Source organism: Henckelia pumila, chromosome 1 (genome assembly GCF_033568475.1).
Source record: "Henckelia pumila isolate YLH828 chromosome 1, ASM3356847v2, whole genome shotgun sequence".
In the NCBI taxonomy this organism is placed as follows: Eukaryota; Viridiplantae; Streptophyta; class Magnoliopsida; order Lamiales; family Gesneriaceae; genus Henckelia; species Henckelia pumila.
The window spans coordinates 89,057,646-89,078,263 of NC_133120.1; the positions used below are offsets into that span (position 1 = coordinate 89,057,646).

A 20,618-nucleotide genomic window follows, 5' to 3' on the forward strand; every position below is an offset into this window, starting at 1 on the left:
TGCATCAATGTTTATACCTGTTCATTTACATTATATTGCAACTGTTGTGTGTCTATTAATTACATCATTATAAGTAGTAACTCTCAAGGTATACTCATTGATGTTCAATCCCCACTCATTCTTGCAACTTCTCGCAAGTCCAAAAAATTACCATTCTGCTTGTAAGAGCTCGCCTTAATTTGTTTCAGTGGTTATTCTATCCCGGCTTCGCTCGACCCGGAATACTACAAATTTATTAACTCAGCGTGTAAGATCGAGCGATTGCAGCTTTCGTGTGAGTGTGTTGCAATTATATATCATGCAAATTATTGGCAACTATCGAGTTGCTGCCAATAGAATCTCACTCTCCATCATTTGCAGTATTTCCTTGAACCGTTGGGTGAACATGCCAATAACATTCTTCGTTATTCTCTGCTGAAACGTGGTGCCTTTTAACCACACGACACCTGTATAAATTTCGCACTTGCAAGAATCATGAGCCAAAGAAGAGTTCTTGATCTGGTATTTCACATGAACCTGCAAGCATGCCACAGAAATTTTTTGAAAATCACTATTAGCTGTTCTGAAAAGAATAAAAAAGCAATAAATTCTGTCAGCTCCAGGGAAATTTGATCATACTCGAAAATGATCGCCAAACGGCACATCACGGAGGGTCATGATCTCGTTCACCACCCATCCTCCCTCATTTTCGAGGGGGGATTTTTGTTGTGTAGACGCAACATCCCCTCCAAAGATCGAGATATGGCGACTAAACTTGTACGAAACCTGTCGCTCTTGAATCTCGGGAGCCACAGGTTCCCATGTCGTCGTCACATAGTTGAGACAACCGGACTTGGTCATAACTCTGTGTTCCAAGTCTCCTCCGTCAAACATCATCACAAGTGATTTGTTCTGCAACATTAGACAAGCAGAGTCCATCAATACATAGAAAAATAAACTCGTAGCAGAAATTTTTTATTGATAAAATATTTACATCCATGGAAAGTTCAGCAGAACAGATCAGAGACATCTCCAAATCATCAGCAATAAAGCGCGATCCGGTGTCTTCAAATAAATGTTTTCCATGCTCATCCATCTGTTGTTCCAACAGTATTTCATGTTTCTGTTCTCTTTCCGACGTTCTTGTTTTCCACAAAGCCATGATTGTCCTTTTTCATCATGTTGTGAATTAGCATATACTATTTTAAGTGAAGAAAATTAGACAAAATTATATATATATATCCTCAGAATACCTGGACGCTGCATTGAAAGAAACGAAAGAATGAAAGTAGAAATGCAGCCTTCCTTCGTCATCTAAAATCTTTGCTCCGTGTTTTGCATCGACACCTCGACCCTTGTGCAGAATAATTACAAGAGAGGGGCTTCCAACCGTTGAAAACGATGGTGGAAGCTCCTGAATATCTTCTATGTCCTCCCAAAGGAAGAAAAATTTTGTTTTGTGACCCAAAAAGTTGGCATAAAACCCAATTATTCGAGCAGAACAAAATAGCCGCCCCTGCAGAAAATTAGCTAACACCTCAAACACAATAATGGAAATTCTTGATTACAGGTAGTATGGAACCATTCCATACGAACGAAGAAAACATGTCCACTGTTTATCAAGATGAGGGATGTTTCAAAATCTACCACTAATATATGAGTTCGATTTCTCATTCCAAGAAAACGTGCACTACCTGTAACGGCAAACTTCTTTTCAAGGAACATGTGAAATCATTGATAAGAAATTCTTCAGCGGGCAATCCAAATAATTTCTGAAAGGTTGAATTCTTGTATGGCGACCGAAGTTTTAACTGCGGCCACAAAACATTTGATGCTTCAACACAAATAGTGAGAAAAATCCAATTTCCCATCATTACAATATAAGAAAGGGACCGAACGCACCTTCTTTCCAACCTCTTTCTCCATTTTTGCTAGATAATCTGCAATTGTTTCGACCCCGTTATTATTGTACAGAAATATTCTCAAGTGCAGCTTCGACTGTGCAGACTGAGCAAGCTTTCCATTCAAAGGAATCCACAAGTCTGCCAGTTCAGCAGAAGTGTGTTTCAAAAAATTGATCTCCGCATGCCCAAGAGAAAAAACTTGATCAAATGGGCCATCAAAATCAAAAACTTCCACATTGAGCACGGAAGGTGGATCTTCTACAAGATCAAACTCGAGTATCTCTGCATAAATATGTACAAATACATAGCAGCAAATAATAGTAGCGTGGAAAAACAAGACAAACCGTTTGAAGAGATCTTACCGTTCCATTGAGGACAGAGAGTTTGAAGCTTGACAGAGCTTGTTCTTGTCTTACCATTGCAAGTGAACACGACGTAAGGATCAGATAACTCCGTAGAGTTCAAAGAAGTTAAATTTGCTCCTTCGATCAAAGCGATGGTTAGAATCCATCCATCACCGTGTGCTCGAACTCCAGAATCACTTCCTATTAACATTGTAATATCAGAGCATAGAGGGTAAAAGCTTTTCCTTTATATAAATAAAACTGACACACAACATCGGGTTAATGCACGCCAAAATGTGTAGATATATACAGCTGAAACAGAAGTATATAGAAGAAGATTGAGCTTTATGCCTAAGATATAAATCTTATCATACCAATAATTTATTGGTAATAAAACATTTTAACGAGAAAGATAGAAGCCAAAAAGAAATGATGAGCCAAGGGGATTAAGGACAAAGATTTCAGGAAACCTAAGAGTAATTCCCATGATACACAGTTAAAACATACCTGAGTCCCCAAGATTCACAGAAATCCGATAACATAATTATGGTCCATCTCTCAACATAGAGAGGCATTCTCAACCAAAATAACAGTATTTTTCACATACAGTAATCCCAAAAATTCAAATCAAGAAAAGGTTACCTCTTCGTAGCCTAGCATCCACAAAATGCATAATCATGCCATAAACTCTTTCCAATTGAATAACTATTATTCCACAGGTGATGATTTCTCCAAAACTATCTGGTAAGTCAAGCCCATCGAATTCTAACCCTCTCAGTTTGTCTCGCTCACAGAGAAGAACATGAATCAAGACGTACAAAACAACGAAAACGGTGGACACAACCGTGAAATTCCAAAAGTATTTCACATTTAACTCCATATCAGACCGAAGCCCCGACTCTCGAGTAGCCAAAATGTGATCTTCCCCTGACATATCTGCAGCAGTAACTAATTTAACTTTTCGAGACAGTAAGCTTGCAAACTGTTCAAAACTCTCTTTCAAGCCTTGCTTCACTCCTCCTTCAATCACGCTTTTCATCATCGTTTTTTGGCCAAAGTTAACAGCCCAAGATACTTCAAGACGGGAAGATTCCTCTCCCAAAGACAGAGATGTGCCAGGCATTATCCTATAAAGCAATTCAACCTTGAAAATGGTTCCATATGGGACATCAGGAGTACTTACATTAACTGAAACTGCGAATTCTGTCCCACCAGCCGTTACATATTTTTGTTGCTCAGTGGCTTTCACAGCCTTGACTAATTTTGTTGCAGATTTTGTGTAAGATACAGTTCGTGTCAAACAGAAATCATCTTCAGGTTTACACATCCAAGCTCCCTCGTGAATATCTACCGTACCCTGTAATTCTGACAGCTCGTTTCGGAAATCAGAATCGGGAGCAAAGAGAATGATATTAAGATCATCGGCAGAGGTCATGTATGTCTGATCCAGAAGAACACCACCTTGAAGAGTCTCCGGAAGCTCTCCTTTTCCATGCTTGGATTTCATAAGTTCAATTAATTCATGGAAGCTAGAGCTATGATGAGTTTCCTCCAAACAATCTTCCCCTTCTGATGTGCTGGAAGCTTCAGATGAATTGTCAATTTTCGATGTTTCCTCTGTCTTCACGAATAATTTGTCCAAACGACCAGTTATGGACTTCATCACCGACTTCCCATCATGCATCTTTTTAGGCCAAAGGGTGGACGGATAAGAAAATCGAGACCAAGCAGATTTGACCCCTGACTCACTAGAACTATCTTGGTCTCCTTCATGCATGGAAAGTGAGAGAAGAAGTTTACCTAAGTTCGCACAAGAAAAATTGGCTCATATCCTGTTTAAAATAACATCATCTTTACCAAGGTTCTGGTACTATCCAAAGGTAAATATAGACAAAACTTCAGCACATTTTTTGAAAATAGCATCCCCTGATTAACATAACATCATCGTATTCTTAATTTAATATGATAAAATAGAGATTGAAAACACAAAATCTCAACTTCACCTGATCGCACCCCTGCCTATAGTTTACATAAGTAGTTCTTGAATTCATGGATGTCTAATCTAACCGATTAAAACTGAACCAAAAACCGCATGAAAATAACTGATGAACACAATACCGGAAGACATATCTAAAAGGTGAGTTAGAAAAGAATGTCGTAGAAATTTCCAAAAGAAAATAATGCCTTAACTCAACTCACCACAATCCCCGTCGATTGATTTCACGTTCTTGGACCTGTGAACGGAAAACCAAGTTGGGGGCAGATTCTGATTCTCTTCCTCTACAATACTCCAAAGAGGAATCTTGACCCGACCCACCAAATTCCCAGTACTGACATTGAAGAATCCTGGTTCATGATCATTATGTTTATACACCGAAACCACCAGCTCATCCTGCAAATCATGCACCCCAAACACAAACTCCTCGTTCCAAACCGGGTTCTTGGTATTCTTCAAAACTCTGGTTTTCGACTTAAATTTCCCAACTTTCAGCTTCAAGTAAGAGTCCTCCACCGCCAAGTCTCTGCCCTCCAACAAATATGCGTGAAGCTTCTTCATTCCTTTACTTGCCTTGAATATTTGAGTGCGTTGTTTCTCGAAAAAACCAAAAAGGTGGGAATAAAAAGCCGAAGCGACAGTTAAATGGGAAAGGGATAGGGGAGATTTGTGTACGAAGCCATGAAGAAACGTGGTGAATGGTGACGGTGACACGAAGCTACAACAAAGCAAGAAAATGGGAGTTTCCCATTTAAGATGGTTTGGTATGGTGAAATATGGCAAAAAAAACCTTTTGAAAAAAGCAATATGCTATTTTTTATGGGTTTTTTTTTAAGTTTTTGTATGGAATTATATATTTTCAAATATTGTGTTAAAAAATAATGCTTTTTTTAGTTGGAAAAGGAGATTTTTTTTATAATAGAATTTCGAATCCGAAACTTCATCTCATGCTTGGAACTTTAAACTTTGGTAATAAATGAGCTACACGTTCTTAAATAATACATGTTATAAATAAGAAAATTTGTGTCAAAAAAAATCATATATGATTCTCATTTCAAAAAATAATAATAATAATTCGGATTATGGTGATATACCTTATAAAAGTCATTTTCTTTTCGGAATACTTTTTTTATTTATTAAGTTCGTCTTATTTTTTTAGTACTTTTTAGTTGTATCAACTTGACTAGTTTTAATTGATTTGAGCACGACGAAAAGTTGAGAAGAAAGTGTCAACTCAATTGGACGTTTTAAGTAAATTAATCGAGCATGTTGAATAATATTTTGTAATATAAAGTGCGCCTTTAAATTTTTATGACTATATGATAACTTTAGAGAAGATTAAATCCGATTTTATTGATAAATATTCATCCATAAAATTTATGATAATTACTCAAATTGATATGTTTTTCAAACTTTTAGTATGTATATATATAAATATATATTAAGTTAGATGCATCTAACATGAAAAGTTATTATAATAAAAGTTTTAATATTTTTAGATTAAATTTTAATACAATCTTTCAAATTCAAACAAAAAAAATGATTTAACAAAAAGAAATTAATATATATGTAACTCATTATAGACACTATTATGCGTGTACATAAAGTCGGGAAAATAGTCTGAAACAAGAAAATATATTTATTCTTCTCTCTTTAAAAAAGTATGTGTATTTCAGTATTTTACTCAAACAACTTTCAACTAGCAAATAACACAAGCTCGTGAGCAGTTTGATTTTGGTCAATATTGTTATTTGAATCAATCGACTATGAAAAAATTATGGAGTTATTCTTATGTGCGAGCAGTTCGATTTTGTTCACTATATTGTTACTTGAATAAATTTTTTTGAAACCGTTATTTGAATAATTGAATGAATCGACTATTAAAATATTATTGAGGGTCAGAAAAACCTCCCTTCCAATGTGTCTCGTTGTCATATAAACATTAACTTCTGGAAGTTGGAACTCCCAATTTCAATCTCTACTCATTTAGGCTCCGTTTGGATTTGGTAGATATTTTTTTAAAAAAACACTTTTTTAAGCTATAATTTTTTGCTTTTGAAAAAGCTCTTTGACTTAAAAAGGTGCTTATTTAAGCACTTTTTTGGTCAACCAAACACTATATTAAATGAAAAGCACTTAAAAAAATGTTTTTTTGGCCTAGCTTTTGAAACCAAACGGGGCCTTAATACGTCTTTTTTCATAATTTTTTTTAAAAAAAATTTAGAAGAAAATCATGATATTTTTTTTGAAGAGAAGAAAGTCATGATATTATCATCTCACCAGTTTACAATTTTTAAGATGCACATAATAGTATATATATCTTGTTGTCTCGGATTCTATTATAAATGCACACGATGTATGAATGATAATAATTTGAGTGTAAATAATATTAACGCGGATTGTGAAGTATAATTTGAGTAAGCAAAACGTGATGATTCGTCTACGATTCATTTAAAAAATATAAACTTCATGTATCAAAACAGTTGTGACACTACAAAAAAACACGGCATTTAGCGACTAAATTTTTAAAATTTAGCGACTAAATTTTTAAAATTTGTTCTTAAAATTAGCGACGTTTTATTAAAAACGTCGATATTAGCGACGGATTTTTTAAAAAAAGTCGCTAATTCAAAATTTTCATATTCAGTGACGAGTTTTGTACATTAGTCGCTGAATTTAGCGACTAAAATTAGTCGTTAGTTGCTAAAAATGAAGCCGACGAATGAAATTATTGATGTTCGTCGCTATTTAGTACGGTCTTCAAACAAAATAGTTCGTTGTTAAAAGTTTACGTAATTCCATTAGCGACTACTACATAAAAACCGTCGCTAATAACGACATAGATAAATATTTGTCGTTAAAATTACAGACTAATTAATGACCAAACATCGCTAGTAGCGACTACATGCTTTCTTTAGTCACTAATTGCGACGGTACACAAATATGTGTCGCTATTCGAGACACTTTTATATCGTCTCTAATAGCCTCGATAATGTTTACTATCCTCGCAAATAGCGACAATCTATCTAAAATCGTCGCTAATTACGACTAAAAATTTATAAGTGTCGCTAATAACGACCCTTTAATAAGTAGTCGTGATTAGCAACATAAATTATTTTTTCGTCGCTGTTAGCGACAATTTAATTTAATATTGTCGCTAATAGAGACAGTTTAATTATAAACTGTCGCTATTAGCGACGGTTTAAAAGAATGCCGTCGCTAATCTTGATATATTAATCCTTTTGAACCCTTAACGCCGCACACTTTCCCTTCTTCCATCTTTTGAGATTCTCTCCCTATCGCCGCACACTCAGTCGCGCGCCGATCGTTGCCCCACGCCGCCCAACACTAGACGCTAACCGTCGTTTTAGAAGAAGGTAGGAATATATATATACGTAAATATTGTATATATATATACAAATGTTTGTGATTATTGAAATATTTGGGTTTGAATTGTGTTTGTAGTGTGATTTTTTGGTTCCCTTCGGCCACCTGCCTCCTCCCGCCGTCCCCTACTCCGGCCACCGTCCTCTACAGTTTGTAGGTGATTTTTTGTGTATTGAAATGTGTTAATTTATAGTATAATTTAAATATACAATTGCAAATAAAATGGGTTTATTTTGTAAAGTACAAATGTGTTTTTAGTTGATTTGTCGTCTCTGCCGCCGCCGTCTCCGCAGCCTCCGCCGCCGACACGCTTCAGGTAAGTGTGTGTATATGTGTATATACCTATATATAAATACAGTTTTGATAGGAAAGGAAAAAATCCCTTGATAGTGCATGCATTAAATTCTCTGTTTATATTAGACTTTGAAAAGTTGTGAACTTAGGTGAGTCATTTATTTAGTTGATCAGATCAGATTCAATTTAAGACGTGTCACAATAAGAATTGGATCACTGCTATGAGCCAGATGAACATGATTTCGGAAGTTTTTAATGGTCTCTTTCCTGATTGACTTCATAAGAGATTTACTATATTTCTTCGATAATCAAACTCAAGCTTGATTTTCGTTCTTTGTTGGTTTACGTTCTTTGTTAAATTGAAGGTTTCTATAGAGAAACCAGCTGAAGTTTTTAATGGTCTCTTTCCTGATTGACTTCATAAGAGATTTACTGAAGGTTTCTATAGAGAAACCAGCTGAAATTATTTCTAAAGAATGTGAAAGCAAAAAAGCGGTATCTGTGCACAAGACCAAGCTTTTAACCGTTTTGCTTGATTGATGGAATTTTCTGAAGCTGAATTTTAATTATATTATATTTCTTTGCTAATGTTGTTTGTAGGTCATGTGAAACCAGTTTCAGAATTCGAAAATACATACTTTAGACAAGAAAAACCAAAAAAAAAAAACAATGAAATTAGAAGCCTGTTTCGAAAGCTATAAGCTTATATCAATGAAACTAGAAACCGACTTCTCCATTCGTGTGGTCTAAAATCATAGAATTTCGGTAAAGGAGAAAAAGTGAAGAAAAAAATAACTGACCTGTTTTTTCGTTGTGATCTCTGTGTGCTTCTCAATTTGTTGAGGAAGACCAATCGGTGAAGGCTGGCCTGCAGCGATTAAGTATAAACATAGGGTTACCGAAATTAAAACAAAAATTAGGGAGAAGATAGGGGGTTTCGATCGTAAGAGGAAAAATTGGGGGAAAACCAGCGCTATGTGCGAGACGATGGATTACTAGCGTATTATATTGGTAATTTGTTATTCGGTCCAGAACCCAAACATAAATTGGTTACTAGCGTATTTGCACACCCGTTGTGTGCAACGAAAAATTTAATTTTTTTATTAAAATTAATTTTGGAAATAAATCTAATAAATTTATGGAAAAAAATAAATGTTTCTTGGTTAAATATTATTCGTACGCTAGTAACCAATTTATGTTTGGGTTCTGTGGACCGAATAACAAATTACCAATATAATATCTACCGCGAATTGTTGGGCTTTTTCCGGGACTCAAGAGAAACTCCAAATCCCTAATCTCATTATAAGCGCCAAATGCTCATCTCAAATTCACTCTTCTGACCTCGCCGTGAGTCCAAGAAATCTCTCGCACATAGTTTCTGGTAGAAAAGAGACCGAGAAGTCATCCGCCGTTGATTAATCCATCGTCTCGCACATAGCGCTGATTTTCCCCCAATTTTTCCTCTTACGATCGAAACCCTCTATCTTCTCCCTAATTTTTGTTTTAATTTCGGTAACCCTATGTTTATATTTAATCGTTGCAGGCCAACCTTCACCGATTGGTCTTCCTTAGAACAAAATTGAGAAGCCCACAGAGATCACAACGAAGAAACAAGCAAGTTATTTTCTTCACCTTTTCTCCTTTACCGAAATTCTATGATTTTAGACCACACGAATGGAGAAGTCGGTTTCTAGTTTCATTGATATAGGCTTATAGCTTTCGAAACAGGCTTCTAGTTTTATTGCTTTTTTTTTGGCTTATGTATTTTCGAATTCTGAAACTGGTTTCACCATGACCTACAAACAACATTAGCAAAGAAATATAATATAATTAAAATTCTGCTTCAGAAAATTCCATCAATCAAGCAAAACAGAAACATATTTTCTTGCCCGAGAAAGCCCCTTCAACTTGAGTTTGCCTCGAGTGTCATCAAGTACTTGAACCTCATAGTCAGGATGTAAAAGGTTAAAAGCTTGGTCTTGTGCACAGATACCGTTTTCTTGCTTTCACATTCTTTAGAAAGAATTTCAGCTGGTTTCTCTATAGATCCCTTATCGAAGAAATATAGTGTGTCTTATCTCTCTTGAGTAAATCAGTTCATCTGGCTCATAGCAGTGATCTAATTCATAAGAATTTTTGTGAGTGACAAGATAAAACAGAGAAAATTTGTAAATACGTCTTAAATTGGAATCTGATCTAATCAACTAAATAAATGACTCACCTAAGTTCACAACTTTTTAAAGTCTAATATAAACTTCTGGATCTTAGTTAATGCATGCACTATCGAGGGATTTTTTCCTTTCCTATCAAAACTGTATATCCTGTAGTAATTGCTTGTCATTTCTTTTGAATTGTCAGCTAAAGATTACGTAGCTGGCATAGTGATGCAGTATATACCGTTCATATTACTCATGTATGCATTTTTTTTAATGCGTGCACTATCGAGGGATTTTTTCCTTTCCTATCAAAACTGTATATCCTGTATATAACGTTTTTTTAAAATATGTTACTCATGCCACTTACAGTTTCATCGCCACTGTGTTCTCCTCAAAATTTGAATTTTCCGATGATGTTCGTATTCGATATCCGTTACAGGTTGCAGATATAGTAGGCAATGGCTGAGTTTTACTTAGACGAGATAATCAAGGTCCATAAAATGGATAATCAAGTTGTATATGACAAGGGTAATGAAAACCGTGCTTCACTTCCAATGGAATTGGCTCTCTCTTGCTCTCCTTCACTTTTAAGTTGATGGTGGTATTTTTTTTCAGTTAATTAATGAGACATTTACTGGGATAGAGATCAGAACTTTGAGTTTTTGTCAAAAACTATGTTGGAACAAGAAAATCTTTGGGTTTAAGCTAATGGATTTGAATGATTTTTCAGTTTCGCGCATCATCGCAAGAAGTGAAGGTGAGGAGTTTTATATGGAGTTAGATGTGAACAAAGAACTGTATCCTATGCTCGCGGGTGAAAAATATCGAATGGTGATGGCTAGCACTCTGCTGATGGATGGTTCTGCTGTTACAGATTACTTTCCTGAGGTACGCTTGCTTGATGTTCGCATTGTGTTGTTTGGAAAACTTGAGGAAATTGTATGTGTTCATATTTGTTCTGCAAAGATGATGGTATCTGACATTTTCTTGATTTGTGGACTTCTTTTGTATTTTGTCATCTGATTGATTAAAGCAATGTTTCTTGTTCATGATGGTAAATATGGTTGGTTTGTTGAACTGTATTGTGGAAATTTTCTAGTTGGCACATGTACATCAATGACTGATCATTCAGAGTTATTCAATTTTGTGTTCGAACATCTGGGCAGAAGAGTTTGTCATGAGGCTTGTGATTTATTTGGTGATCCTTTGTTGTGTTGCTATATAAATTTACGGAGTTGGGCTTTGAAGTGGTTCTTGTTACATTAGGCTTGGAATTTGTTTGGATTCATGCTAAAGGAACAAACAAGAAATACTCTTCTTTGAAAATTTGAGGCAACATAGTCAAGAGCAGTGTTATGGTTCAAGCCTCTTGCTTTTATTTATGGTCGGTCATATCTCCATTGCAGGGCAAACAAAAATCTCTTGCAGACAAATTTGAGTATGTGATGCATGGGCTTCTGTATAAAATGTCAGAAGTTCAAGTAAAGGCTGATGATGGAAGCAATGATACTAAAGTGTATGTTGTACCACCTCTTTGTTCAAAATAAGTGATTGTGTTGCTTGAGAATTTTTATTTTCCATTTGCCATATTAATCAATCAGCTGTTTAAGCGAGAGGTTAGAAAGTCAGTTAATTGCTTCATTTTTTAATTGAGTTGTCTTTGAATTGAAGGATTTTGACATAGATTCTTATCTTTCATTTTTGTTCCTGGTATAAAATTTTTCAAGTGCTTTTAATTTAACAGGAGTCATGAGTTTCATTTTCTTATTTTAAACAAGAAATTTATAGAAAAAAAATTTCTCAATGTACTTTCTGTATTCTTAACTTTAGCTTAAAAATTGAGTATTTCTAATGAAAATAACCTAATCCTTCAACCCCAAGCATTTCATGAAACAAATCTTACATCAACACCCAACTGCGCTTTGCTATTTCTTTGGCGTTATGATTTGTTCGGCTGTTGTCCGTTGAGCGATCAATCTGATCTTTAATTTGTTGTTATAGGGCTGTCTATGTTTCATTTGGAGGCCTTCAGTTGCTGCTGAGAGGTGATCCCCTGAAGATGCACAAGTTTAAAGTCGACCAGAAGATGTTTCTTCTGTTGCGAAAGATATGATGCGTAACATAAGGTCTTTGTTTCGGGTCTACATTGTTTACATTAGTCTAGTCTTGCTATTCGGTTAACCGCATGAAAATGTTGGAACATAGTACAACGTGCCATTTCACTTGGTTCTACGCTTGTTTAGGCGATAATGAGGTACTTTAGGATGAGCTGGAAATTTTGCGAGGTCCATAATATATGTCAGCCGATGTATCTTGTGCGTAAGAGTCGGGATCAGTTGCTGTACAATTAACGTAGTTTCCATCTACATTCTTCTTGTATCCTGGAAAAGATGGCAACTACTCATTTTTTTGCACTCATCATTTGGCAATGTAGTTGCGGGGTGGTGTGAGTTAGAGTCGATTCATTAGCTTGTCCGGTTGGCTCGATTAGTGCTCCAGTCAAGCTCGAACTTTATTGAGACAAGCTTCCCTCAGATGTAGGTTTTCAAAAGCTTGTGACAATATATTTAGGTGGTGTTTGGGAGAATTTCTCTGAAACATTTCTCAGTTTTTTCTTAACAAAACTTCACAAAATTTCAATATTTTGTTAAGAAAAAGTTGTGAGCAATGTTTTCATAACCGGACCGGTGATTGAACTGATTTACTTTAAAAAAATGGTCCAACCGGTTCGACCGTTTTAACCGGACGGTCGGACCGGAAAATCGTTTATATTAATCTTTACTATTTTTACTATATAATAATGGCTAAACCCCTTAAATTAACTACTTAGTCCAAATTAATGTTCAGACTAAATTGTCTTCCATTAAAATTTTAATGGCATACTCCCAATTTGGAGTTCAAAGCCCACGTTAATCTTACTCTCAATCTCATCTCCCCACTTATTATCTCAATCTTCTCTTTTAACCGACCATCAATCGAGTTTTTAAAAAAAAAACAAATTTCAGATTATTCTTATCCCTAAAATAGTGGGAGATCAGTTAATTTGTTCTCTCAACGTTACCCCACTACACACATTTTCTGTTTCTCTTCGTCGACGTCGTGGAGTTCGTTTTTTCTATTTCCATTTTCTCTTCTGTTCAAATTATTCTTCTTATCACTTTATTTTTTTTTACTAACAATTTGTGTTGAAATCTCATGGTTGACTAAGGATACCAGAAATTCATGATTGAATTCTATTCAGATGTTCACAACTTCTTTCGAATTTTCATGATTGGTTAGAATAACGTCCTGGATTGTTAATTTTTTTAAAAGTGCATATATGATTTTGCCTCATAATTGGCCAATCTTGATGTATCACGAATCAAAATATACATGAGTCTAGTCGATAAACAATGATTTCTAAAAATCTATTTTCGAAACAAACGTCAATTTTTCAATTGTTTAAAAATGTGTTTGCTGAGCTAAAAACTCTACAAAGCAATTTTTTGAGTTATTTTAGAACTCACAAGTTCTTCAACCATTTGTTCAGGACAAATTGGTTAAATAACTTTTAATTATAATCAACAACAAGAAGTTATTTTTAAAATAGCGAGTTTCTTATTAGACCGTCTATAACAAATATTTATATGTGATATGCGTCAGCTCATATTTACAAAAAATAATAATATTTTTAACATACAAAATAATATATTTTTTCACGTGTGAGTGTGTGACCCAAATAAAAAATCATTTTTATAAAATTAATTCGTGAAACCGTCTTACGTAACGGTTTTTTTTTTATTTAAAAAAATTGAGATGACTCTAACTATTTAAAAAATATCTCATTTCAACATTTTATTTATCCAAAATAGTCTTGTATATTTTTACAAATGTCCACCACATCTTATACCTATTAAATATGGAATATTAAAAAAATTCCAAAAAACCTGAATTTTCTAAATTAAAATATGAAATATTTTTAATGTCTTTATAATATAGATTTCAATAAAGTTATAATACTATTTTAAATATCATTCATAGTATTATACCATTATTTTGTAATTTTAACAATAAAAAATTTGATAATAACAAATACATCATCATCTTCAATTTATTTAAATCAAGTTTATCAGAGTATTTTACCAACTTATTCTTAAAATAAATTTTACCAACTTATAAAATCTTAAATCAATTTATAAACAAGCTCATAAACTGTTTTAATAATTATAATTGAACATTGTTTGTGTCTTAGTTTGTGTTCCACATCGGTTGACTAAATAATTTGGGAACTTTTTATATAGACAAGGGCAAACCTCTCCTCTTGAGCTAGGTTTTGAGGTGAGTTAGTTTCAAATCAATTTTAACATGGTATCAAAGCCCTGAATACATATTTTCTTTTACAAAATTCCACAAATTGTGATTGTTCTGTTTTAAAACCTGAATACATCTTCTCAAAAAAAAAAAAAAAAAACCCCGAATACACAGTGATATATTAAATTAAGATATTAAGAAACATACTTACAAAATTATTTTCAGTCACTAACGTGTAGACACTTGCGATTTACGAATAAGGCGGTATATATATTTCTAAAAACACGCGGAAACAAGAAAGAAAATTATTTTGCTTTCCCTTTTAGGTCGGTCAATTAAAAATATCATATTTTCAATTTTATGTAAAAAAAAAATTTAATCGTGTATCTCTCTCATGTGTGTTTGTCCTGGACCCGATCTCAGTAATAATTAGGGGAAATATTTTTTTATCTAACTTTGGTCGATCATTTTTTTTTTAAATGCCTTCGCTGGTGTATTCAGGTTTATTTTTTTCAAATATCTCGAACGAATTTGGTTTAACAATCCACCAACTATTTCTCCAAGGCAAAGGCCTACCTGCAACCAAAAAACAAAAACAAAATCAAAATTTATCAAATCAAAAAATAACACTAATCAACGAGAAAAAATAATAAATAATTCAAAATTTGATAATATTTCTTGTGTCTCTTATAGACGAAGATATTCCTAATTCCTTACACCATAAAAGATGGGAGTATCCGAACTCAAAAAAAGATGGCGAATATCTGCCCAGGTTAATTACAAAAAATGAACCGACTAAACAAAGAACAAAACAAAACCAAAACCAGAAAAAGACGGGCTAAGCATCACTACTACACGTGAACACCACACCATAACGGCGTGTCACGTATACGACGCCGCCGTCTCCAGGCCGCGTCACGTGAAATCCACGCGATCGTTTACGGCGCGCGTAACGCCAAAAACAGCAATCAACTCAATTTGCCGCAGCTCATGTTTGAGTAGGAACCCGGAGTTTTGCCGTTAATAACAAAAGCAAATTTCAAACTCAGAATTCAAAGAATAAAATCAATTCCTCGCAGCAATTCGGTATCAACATCACGCAGGGTTATTTAACACGAATATTAGCTATGGGTAGCTTGGAAGTATTTTCATTGTATCTCGTGATCTTTTTCTCGGACTATCCTTTATAATAGTTACGCGAATTAGAGTAATTCCGGTGAGGTATATTTGGCACGTTCCTTGGATTCCACCCTTCGTGTCGCCGAAGATGCCCGGTGGGAATACGATATCCAACCGCCGGTGAGCAACGCTGGTGGATCGCCTGATCTGAGCAGCACCGGTGAACCGCCACATGCGGTGCTGTTTTGCAGTGCCTGACGGCGGGGGAGCTGGTTTTTCTACGAGGTTCCGGAGCCGAGGGAAAATCAAAACAAGAAATAGGTGACGACGGAGGAGAGACTTTCTTCGCTGCTTTGATAGGGAAAAGTACGGCTCTGATTTTCATTCCCGGCGAAGCTTTATCATACTCCTCAATCACATTCCTCAGATCCTCGTCGGATTTAACTGAAATCAGTATGTCCAAATCTTCACTCGGTAACTTGCACGTCAGATTCATCGAGGATCCACACGATTCACCAAATTTCACCATCAAATCTGTTCAGGAAAAGAATTCAATAAGTAATCAACAATCTTCTTCTTCCTCAAAAATAACGTAAGATAATCATGAGGGGGAAAACCGCGTAAAGCAAAAAAAAAAAAAAATTACCTAAAAAAGTAACCGGACGATCAACGGAAAGGACTCTAGTGAAACCGCCGACGTAACGGAGAACGCCGTCGGAAGGCCGAGGGGTAATTTTGCCGCCGTAACTGTATAGAAACTTGATTTTCTCCGTACTGTCAACGCCTGAATTCATGGTGGAGAGAGAGAGAGAGAGAGAAGGCGAGGGCAGTAGCGGTAGTGGCGGCAGCTTGAAGAAAATTATTGAGAGAATCAATGGGTTATTTATAGTCCTACGGAGGGAGGAAATTTCAAAATTAACAAGAATTCAACGCGGAAAAGTAAGTGTGTGATTTGGGGACTAGTCTAATTAAATATTCGAATATTCGGTGTTGGGAGATTGACTCTTTGATTATACGAATAGATCAACAATTTGCTGTCTAAAATGAATCTAATTATAATAACGGTCATTTATAATTCAGTCCCCATATCTAAACTTAAATTGGTAATCAGTTCTTATCAGAAAAAAATTTTGTTTAAATTTCCTGGGTCCACATATTTTGTTTCGGATGAAATTTGTTACAAAACATGAAAAATATGGTACAAATACATGATATTTGAGTATCAAATGTGTTAGATCTAGTATAAATATATGATTTTCGAGTACTAAAAAATATTGATATTAATAACACATTTATCTTATTTGGATGAAAATCGATACAAAACATTGAAAATATGGTACGCGTATGTGATTTTTGAGTACCCAATGTGTTAGATCTGATACAAATATATGATTTTTGTGTACTCAAACACATGTTGCAAGTTCACATTAATAAAGATGTTTAGATTTTATACTCAAAATTGTATTTTTTTGTACTCGATCTTGAACAATTAGTGCTCAAATATCTTGTATTTGTACCATATTTTCAATGTTTTGTACTTAATTTTATTCGAGAAAAATAATGTGAGCCCAGGGAGTGCAAACAATTTTTTTTGACAATGGACTGATTCTAAATTTGCTTTTGGATTTAGGGACTGAACACCAATTCATCCTTATAATAATTGTGGTAGTTTAGTACTCCCGCCGTTCACACAGATTAAGAAAAATGTATTGGAAAATCAAATTTTATATAAACTTCCTATTTTATCCCTATTCAATGTATTAAAAAATGATTGTACAATTTTCAAGGTGTATTTAATAGAAGTATATTAGTAAAGAAGTATAAAAAAATATTACTAAATATGGTATATGACTATATATTTGGGACAAACAAGAAAGAAAACGTGGACCAGTGTTTTCGGAACCGGACCGGCCGGTCCGACCCCAAGAACCGAAAAATCGGTCCAATCGGTCAAAACCGGTTGGACGGGCCAAGAAACGGAAAATCGGTTCAACCGGTTTTTCAAATTTTTTTATTTTATTTTTTGAAAATTTAATTTTGTTTTATTTTTAAACCTTAGATTTAATATTTTTAAAATTACAAAATATATTATTTATTATATTAAATTATATAAACGTTTTTTCGGTTTCGACCGTCCGGTTAAAACGGTCCGATCGATTTGACCATTTTTTTAAGTAAACCGGTTCAATCACCGGTCCGATTATGAAAACACTGACGTGGACAATATAATTGAAACGAAGGAAGTATTATATTATTTTGGAGTTTACTCGATGCGTATCGAAATATCACGACTATGAATTCCTATATCATAAAAAAACATGTATTTTGTGAGATCACGTGAGATGTGTCACCTTTGTTTATATTTATAGTAAATATTAATAATTTTAGCATTAAAAGAGATATTTGTTTATGGTCGATCCAAATAGGATATACGTCTCATCAGGGCTTGGATCCAAATTAAGGATTTGGAGGTCGCATATTAAGTGACGACAATATGCGACGGTATCGGAACTATCGATTTTCGGCAATGACTATTCTCTTTTGACTAGTGGTATATGAGTTCGTTTCCTCCATTTTTCTGATTGAATGTGAGATACGTAGAAATGAAAAAAAAAATTTAAAATTGAGAAACTTTTTGTTTGAGGACCATAAAAATACCGCTATTAACGAAATCAAAAAAATTTAACTTAATAAAAATCTTAATTTTATGTCATTTTATACTTTATTAAATTCAGAATTTAATTTAAAGTTTAGAAGAATTTTTTTACTAATTTTTGTATATTTATTTCTATACGAAAAAGCTAGTCAAAATCGAATCACTTCATCGCGTACTGCCTCAACTGTTAATGTGTTTATTAAAGTATTTATACATACTTGGGAAAAAAAAATCATACATAATACTAAAACTTTTAAAATTTGGCTTAAAAAAAAAAACCTTTAAAATTTTCAAGGGTGGGCTCTTGCATGATTTTTTGTATTATAATATAATAACTGCAGTGGTTTGATTAAAAATAAAATAAAAATGACAAAACTTTCCATAGATCTGCAAACTATGATACTGGATCCATCTATAATTTTTAAATTATTTAATGTTGGAAATTATATAAACCATCTCATATATTAGATTATTTAGGAAATTAATGTAATCGTGATAATCAATTGCTGAAGTCTCGCATGGAAAAAATGTCTGGCCTCATGCTCAAAAAAGAAAAAGATCCATGCGCCGATTTATCTCAAAATATTCTTGATTTTTCCATTTTTAAAAAAAAACAATTATCACAGATCATGTCCATTTCACCATGGAAAACACTAATTTCCAAATTTATCCACGAAATAATGACTAGGACAAATGGACAATATTCCCTTCTATGTTTCAAATAATTAAAACCACAACATTATTTATTTTTGGAAAACTATTCTTTTCAATTTTATTTACAAAAAAATAAAATAAAATAAAAGAGAAATGAAATCTATGCCCCAATTTATCCACGACAATTGGACTAGGACAATATTCCCTACATTTCAATAAAAACACAAAATTCTTTTTCTTTTCTTTTCCCCCCTTTTACAATTATTATCACGTATGATTCTTTTCAATTTCAGCCAAAAATAAAAATTGACTGGGACAGTATTCCCCCGCATTTCAAATAAAAAACAACAAATTTATTTTCTAATAATCAACACAATTATTTTCAATTCCACGGAAAAAGAAAGGAAAATTACATGCACCAATTTATCCACGAAACAATGACTAGGACAATATTCCCCTACATCTAAAAATAATAATAAACAAAATCCATGATTATTTTCAATATATGGTGAAAGCAGCACATTTTTTATTTTTTAAGATAGCAGAATTCCTTTTTTTTTTTAGATAAACATATTCATTCATTCAACTTAGATCCAAGTTTACAACAGAGCATAAAAACAAAAGACAAAAGTCCTTAAAATCATGGGAATTATTATTTATATATAAAAAACCCGTGAGAAGCTAAGGAGTGGACAACATTGTTTGCTGCGTAGTTAGGTTGAATTGATTAATTATAAAAGATACGATCGGAACCACATCAACAAAAATCGACGGATTTGTGATAGCCGAAACCACTACAAGGACCTCGGATTCAAAAATAACATTAGACTATTGGGATTGTATTACCAACAAAATACCTTAACGAACCGCCAATTGCCAAAACCTCCACAAAGGTTTATGGAAAACGGATTAGCAAAACAAATAAAAGTTGCATCTTCGTCCATGCATCTTCACGTTATGTTTTAAAATTATGCTACTGATAATCATTAATTAAAAAAAGTTAGATTCATTATGAGACGATCTCACAAATTTATATCTATAGATGGAGGGCCAATTTGATCCATATTTATAATAAAAAAATATCACTTTTGGCATATGAGTTGATATATCTTTTTTATGAGTAGGGCATGGTCGGATACTCGTTTTACAAAATTGATACGTGAAATTATTTTTATATGAGTGTTTGCTAAAAAAAATATAGGTATTATGTTAGATCAGGCTACTCGATTCATATTTAGAGTGAATAATTTTGACATAAGATAATTAAAGGATCGAATCGAATTGGATATTTGTATCATAAAATTGCCAATGAGACAATGTCATAAAAGTTTTTGTTATTTGATGATAACATTTTTTTAATCTAAACTATATTATAAAGCATCGGAGCTTTATGCTCCGTTTGGTATCAAAAGCCAGACCAGAAAAATATTTTTTTTAAAAAATGTTTTTTTAGGTTATAAGATGTTTGGATGGTCATTTAAATGCTTAAAAAACAATTTTAAAGTCAAATTTAGAGCTTTTTCAAAAGCACAAAATTAGAGCTTAAAAAAACATTTTTTTAAAAAAAATTCTATGAAATCTAAACGAGCTATTAGACTAATCATTTTTGGTGTATTTGGTGTAACACTTTTAAATACCAAAAATACTCATAGAAAAAGACAAAAATATTATTTAATTAAAAATATCATAAAATAACCGATTTTAATATATCCACAACTTATATAAATCTAACGTATACTTTTAATATACATTAAAACATCTTTTAAATTTATAAAAGTGTTTATTTATCACTCCTAGTCCTAATATATCATTATTGGTGTTAATTTTAAAATCTCCAAT

General features: G+C 33.5%; 2 protein-coding genes and 1 long non-coding RNA gene across 11 annotated transcripts; 1 reads left to right on the plus strand and 2 right to left on the minus strand.

Moving 5' to 3' along the window:
• Positions 1 to 11: 11 nt before the first annotated feature.
• On the minus strand, positions 12 to 4,897 carry LOC140864066 (C2 and GRAM domain-containing protein At5g50170). Of its 2 annotated transcripts, none has more exons than XM_073267984.1 (9): positions 4,427 to 4,897; positions 2,870 to 4,027; positions 2,246 to 2,428; positions 1,882 to 1,919; positions 1,674 to 1,790; positions 1,233 to 1,495; positions 974 to 1,148; positions 619 to 891; positions 12 to 516 (listed from the first exon to the last, which is right to left on the minus strand). In XM_073267984.1, exons 1-9 carry the CDS (start codon positions 4,782 to 4,784, stop codon positions 316 to 318), a joined length of 2,766 nt encoding a protein of 921 aa, XP_073124085.1. In that variant the 5' UTR covers positions 4,785 to 4,897; the 3' UTR covers positions 12 to 315. The 2 variants fall into 2 exon arrangements, with proteins under 2 accessions (XP_073124085.1, XP_073124077.1); XM_073267976.1 differs by having other exon boundaries at positions 1,882 to 2,165.
• Positions 4,898 to 7,482: 2,585 nt separating this feature from the next.
• Positions 7,483 to 12,634, plus strand: LOC140880185 (DNA-directed RNA polymerases II, IV and V subunit 8B-like). Of its 8 annotated transcripts, none has more exons than XM_073284424.1 (7): positions 7,483 to 7,600; positions 7,689 to 7,767; positions 7,852 to 7,926; positions 10,500 to 10,588; positions 10,791 to 10,948; positions 11,467 to 11,576; positions 12,062 to 12,633. In XM_073284424.1, exons 4-7 carry the CDS (start codon positions 10,519 to 10,521, stop codon positions 12,171 to 12,173), a joined length of 450 nt encoding a protein of 149 aa, XP_073140525.1. In that variant the 5' UTR covers positions 7,483 to 7,600; positions 7,689 to 7,767; positions 7,852 to 7,926; positions 10,500 to 10,518; the 3' UTR covers positions 12,174 to 12,633. The 8 variants fall into 8 exon arrangements, with proteins under 8 accessions (XP_073140525.1, XP_073140535.1, XP_073140498.1 ...); XM_073284434.1 differs by having other exon boundaries at positions 7,869 to 7,926; positions 10,263 to 10,588; XM_073284397.1 differs by having other exon boundaries at positions 7,869 to 7,926.
• A 2,368-nt stretch (positions 12,635 to 15,002) lies between these two features.
• LOC140875000 (uncharacterized) lies at positions 15,003 to 16,321 on the minus strand. Its single transcript, XR_012148291.1, has 2 exons — positions 16,116 to 16,321; positions 15,003 to 16,003 (listed from the first exon to the last, which is right to left on the minus strand). It is a non-coding gene; the product is annotated as an uncharacterized lncRNA (long non-coding RNA).
• Between the last annotated feature and the right edge of the window lie 4,297 nt (positions 16,322 to 20,618).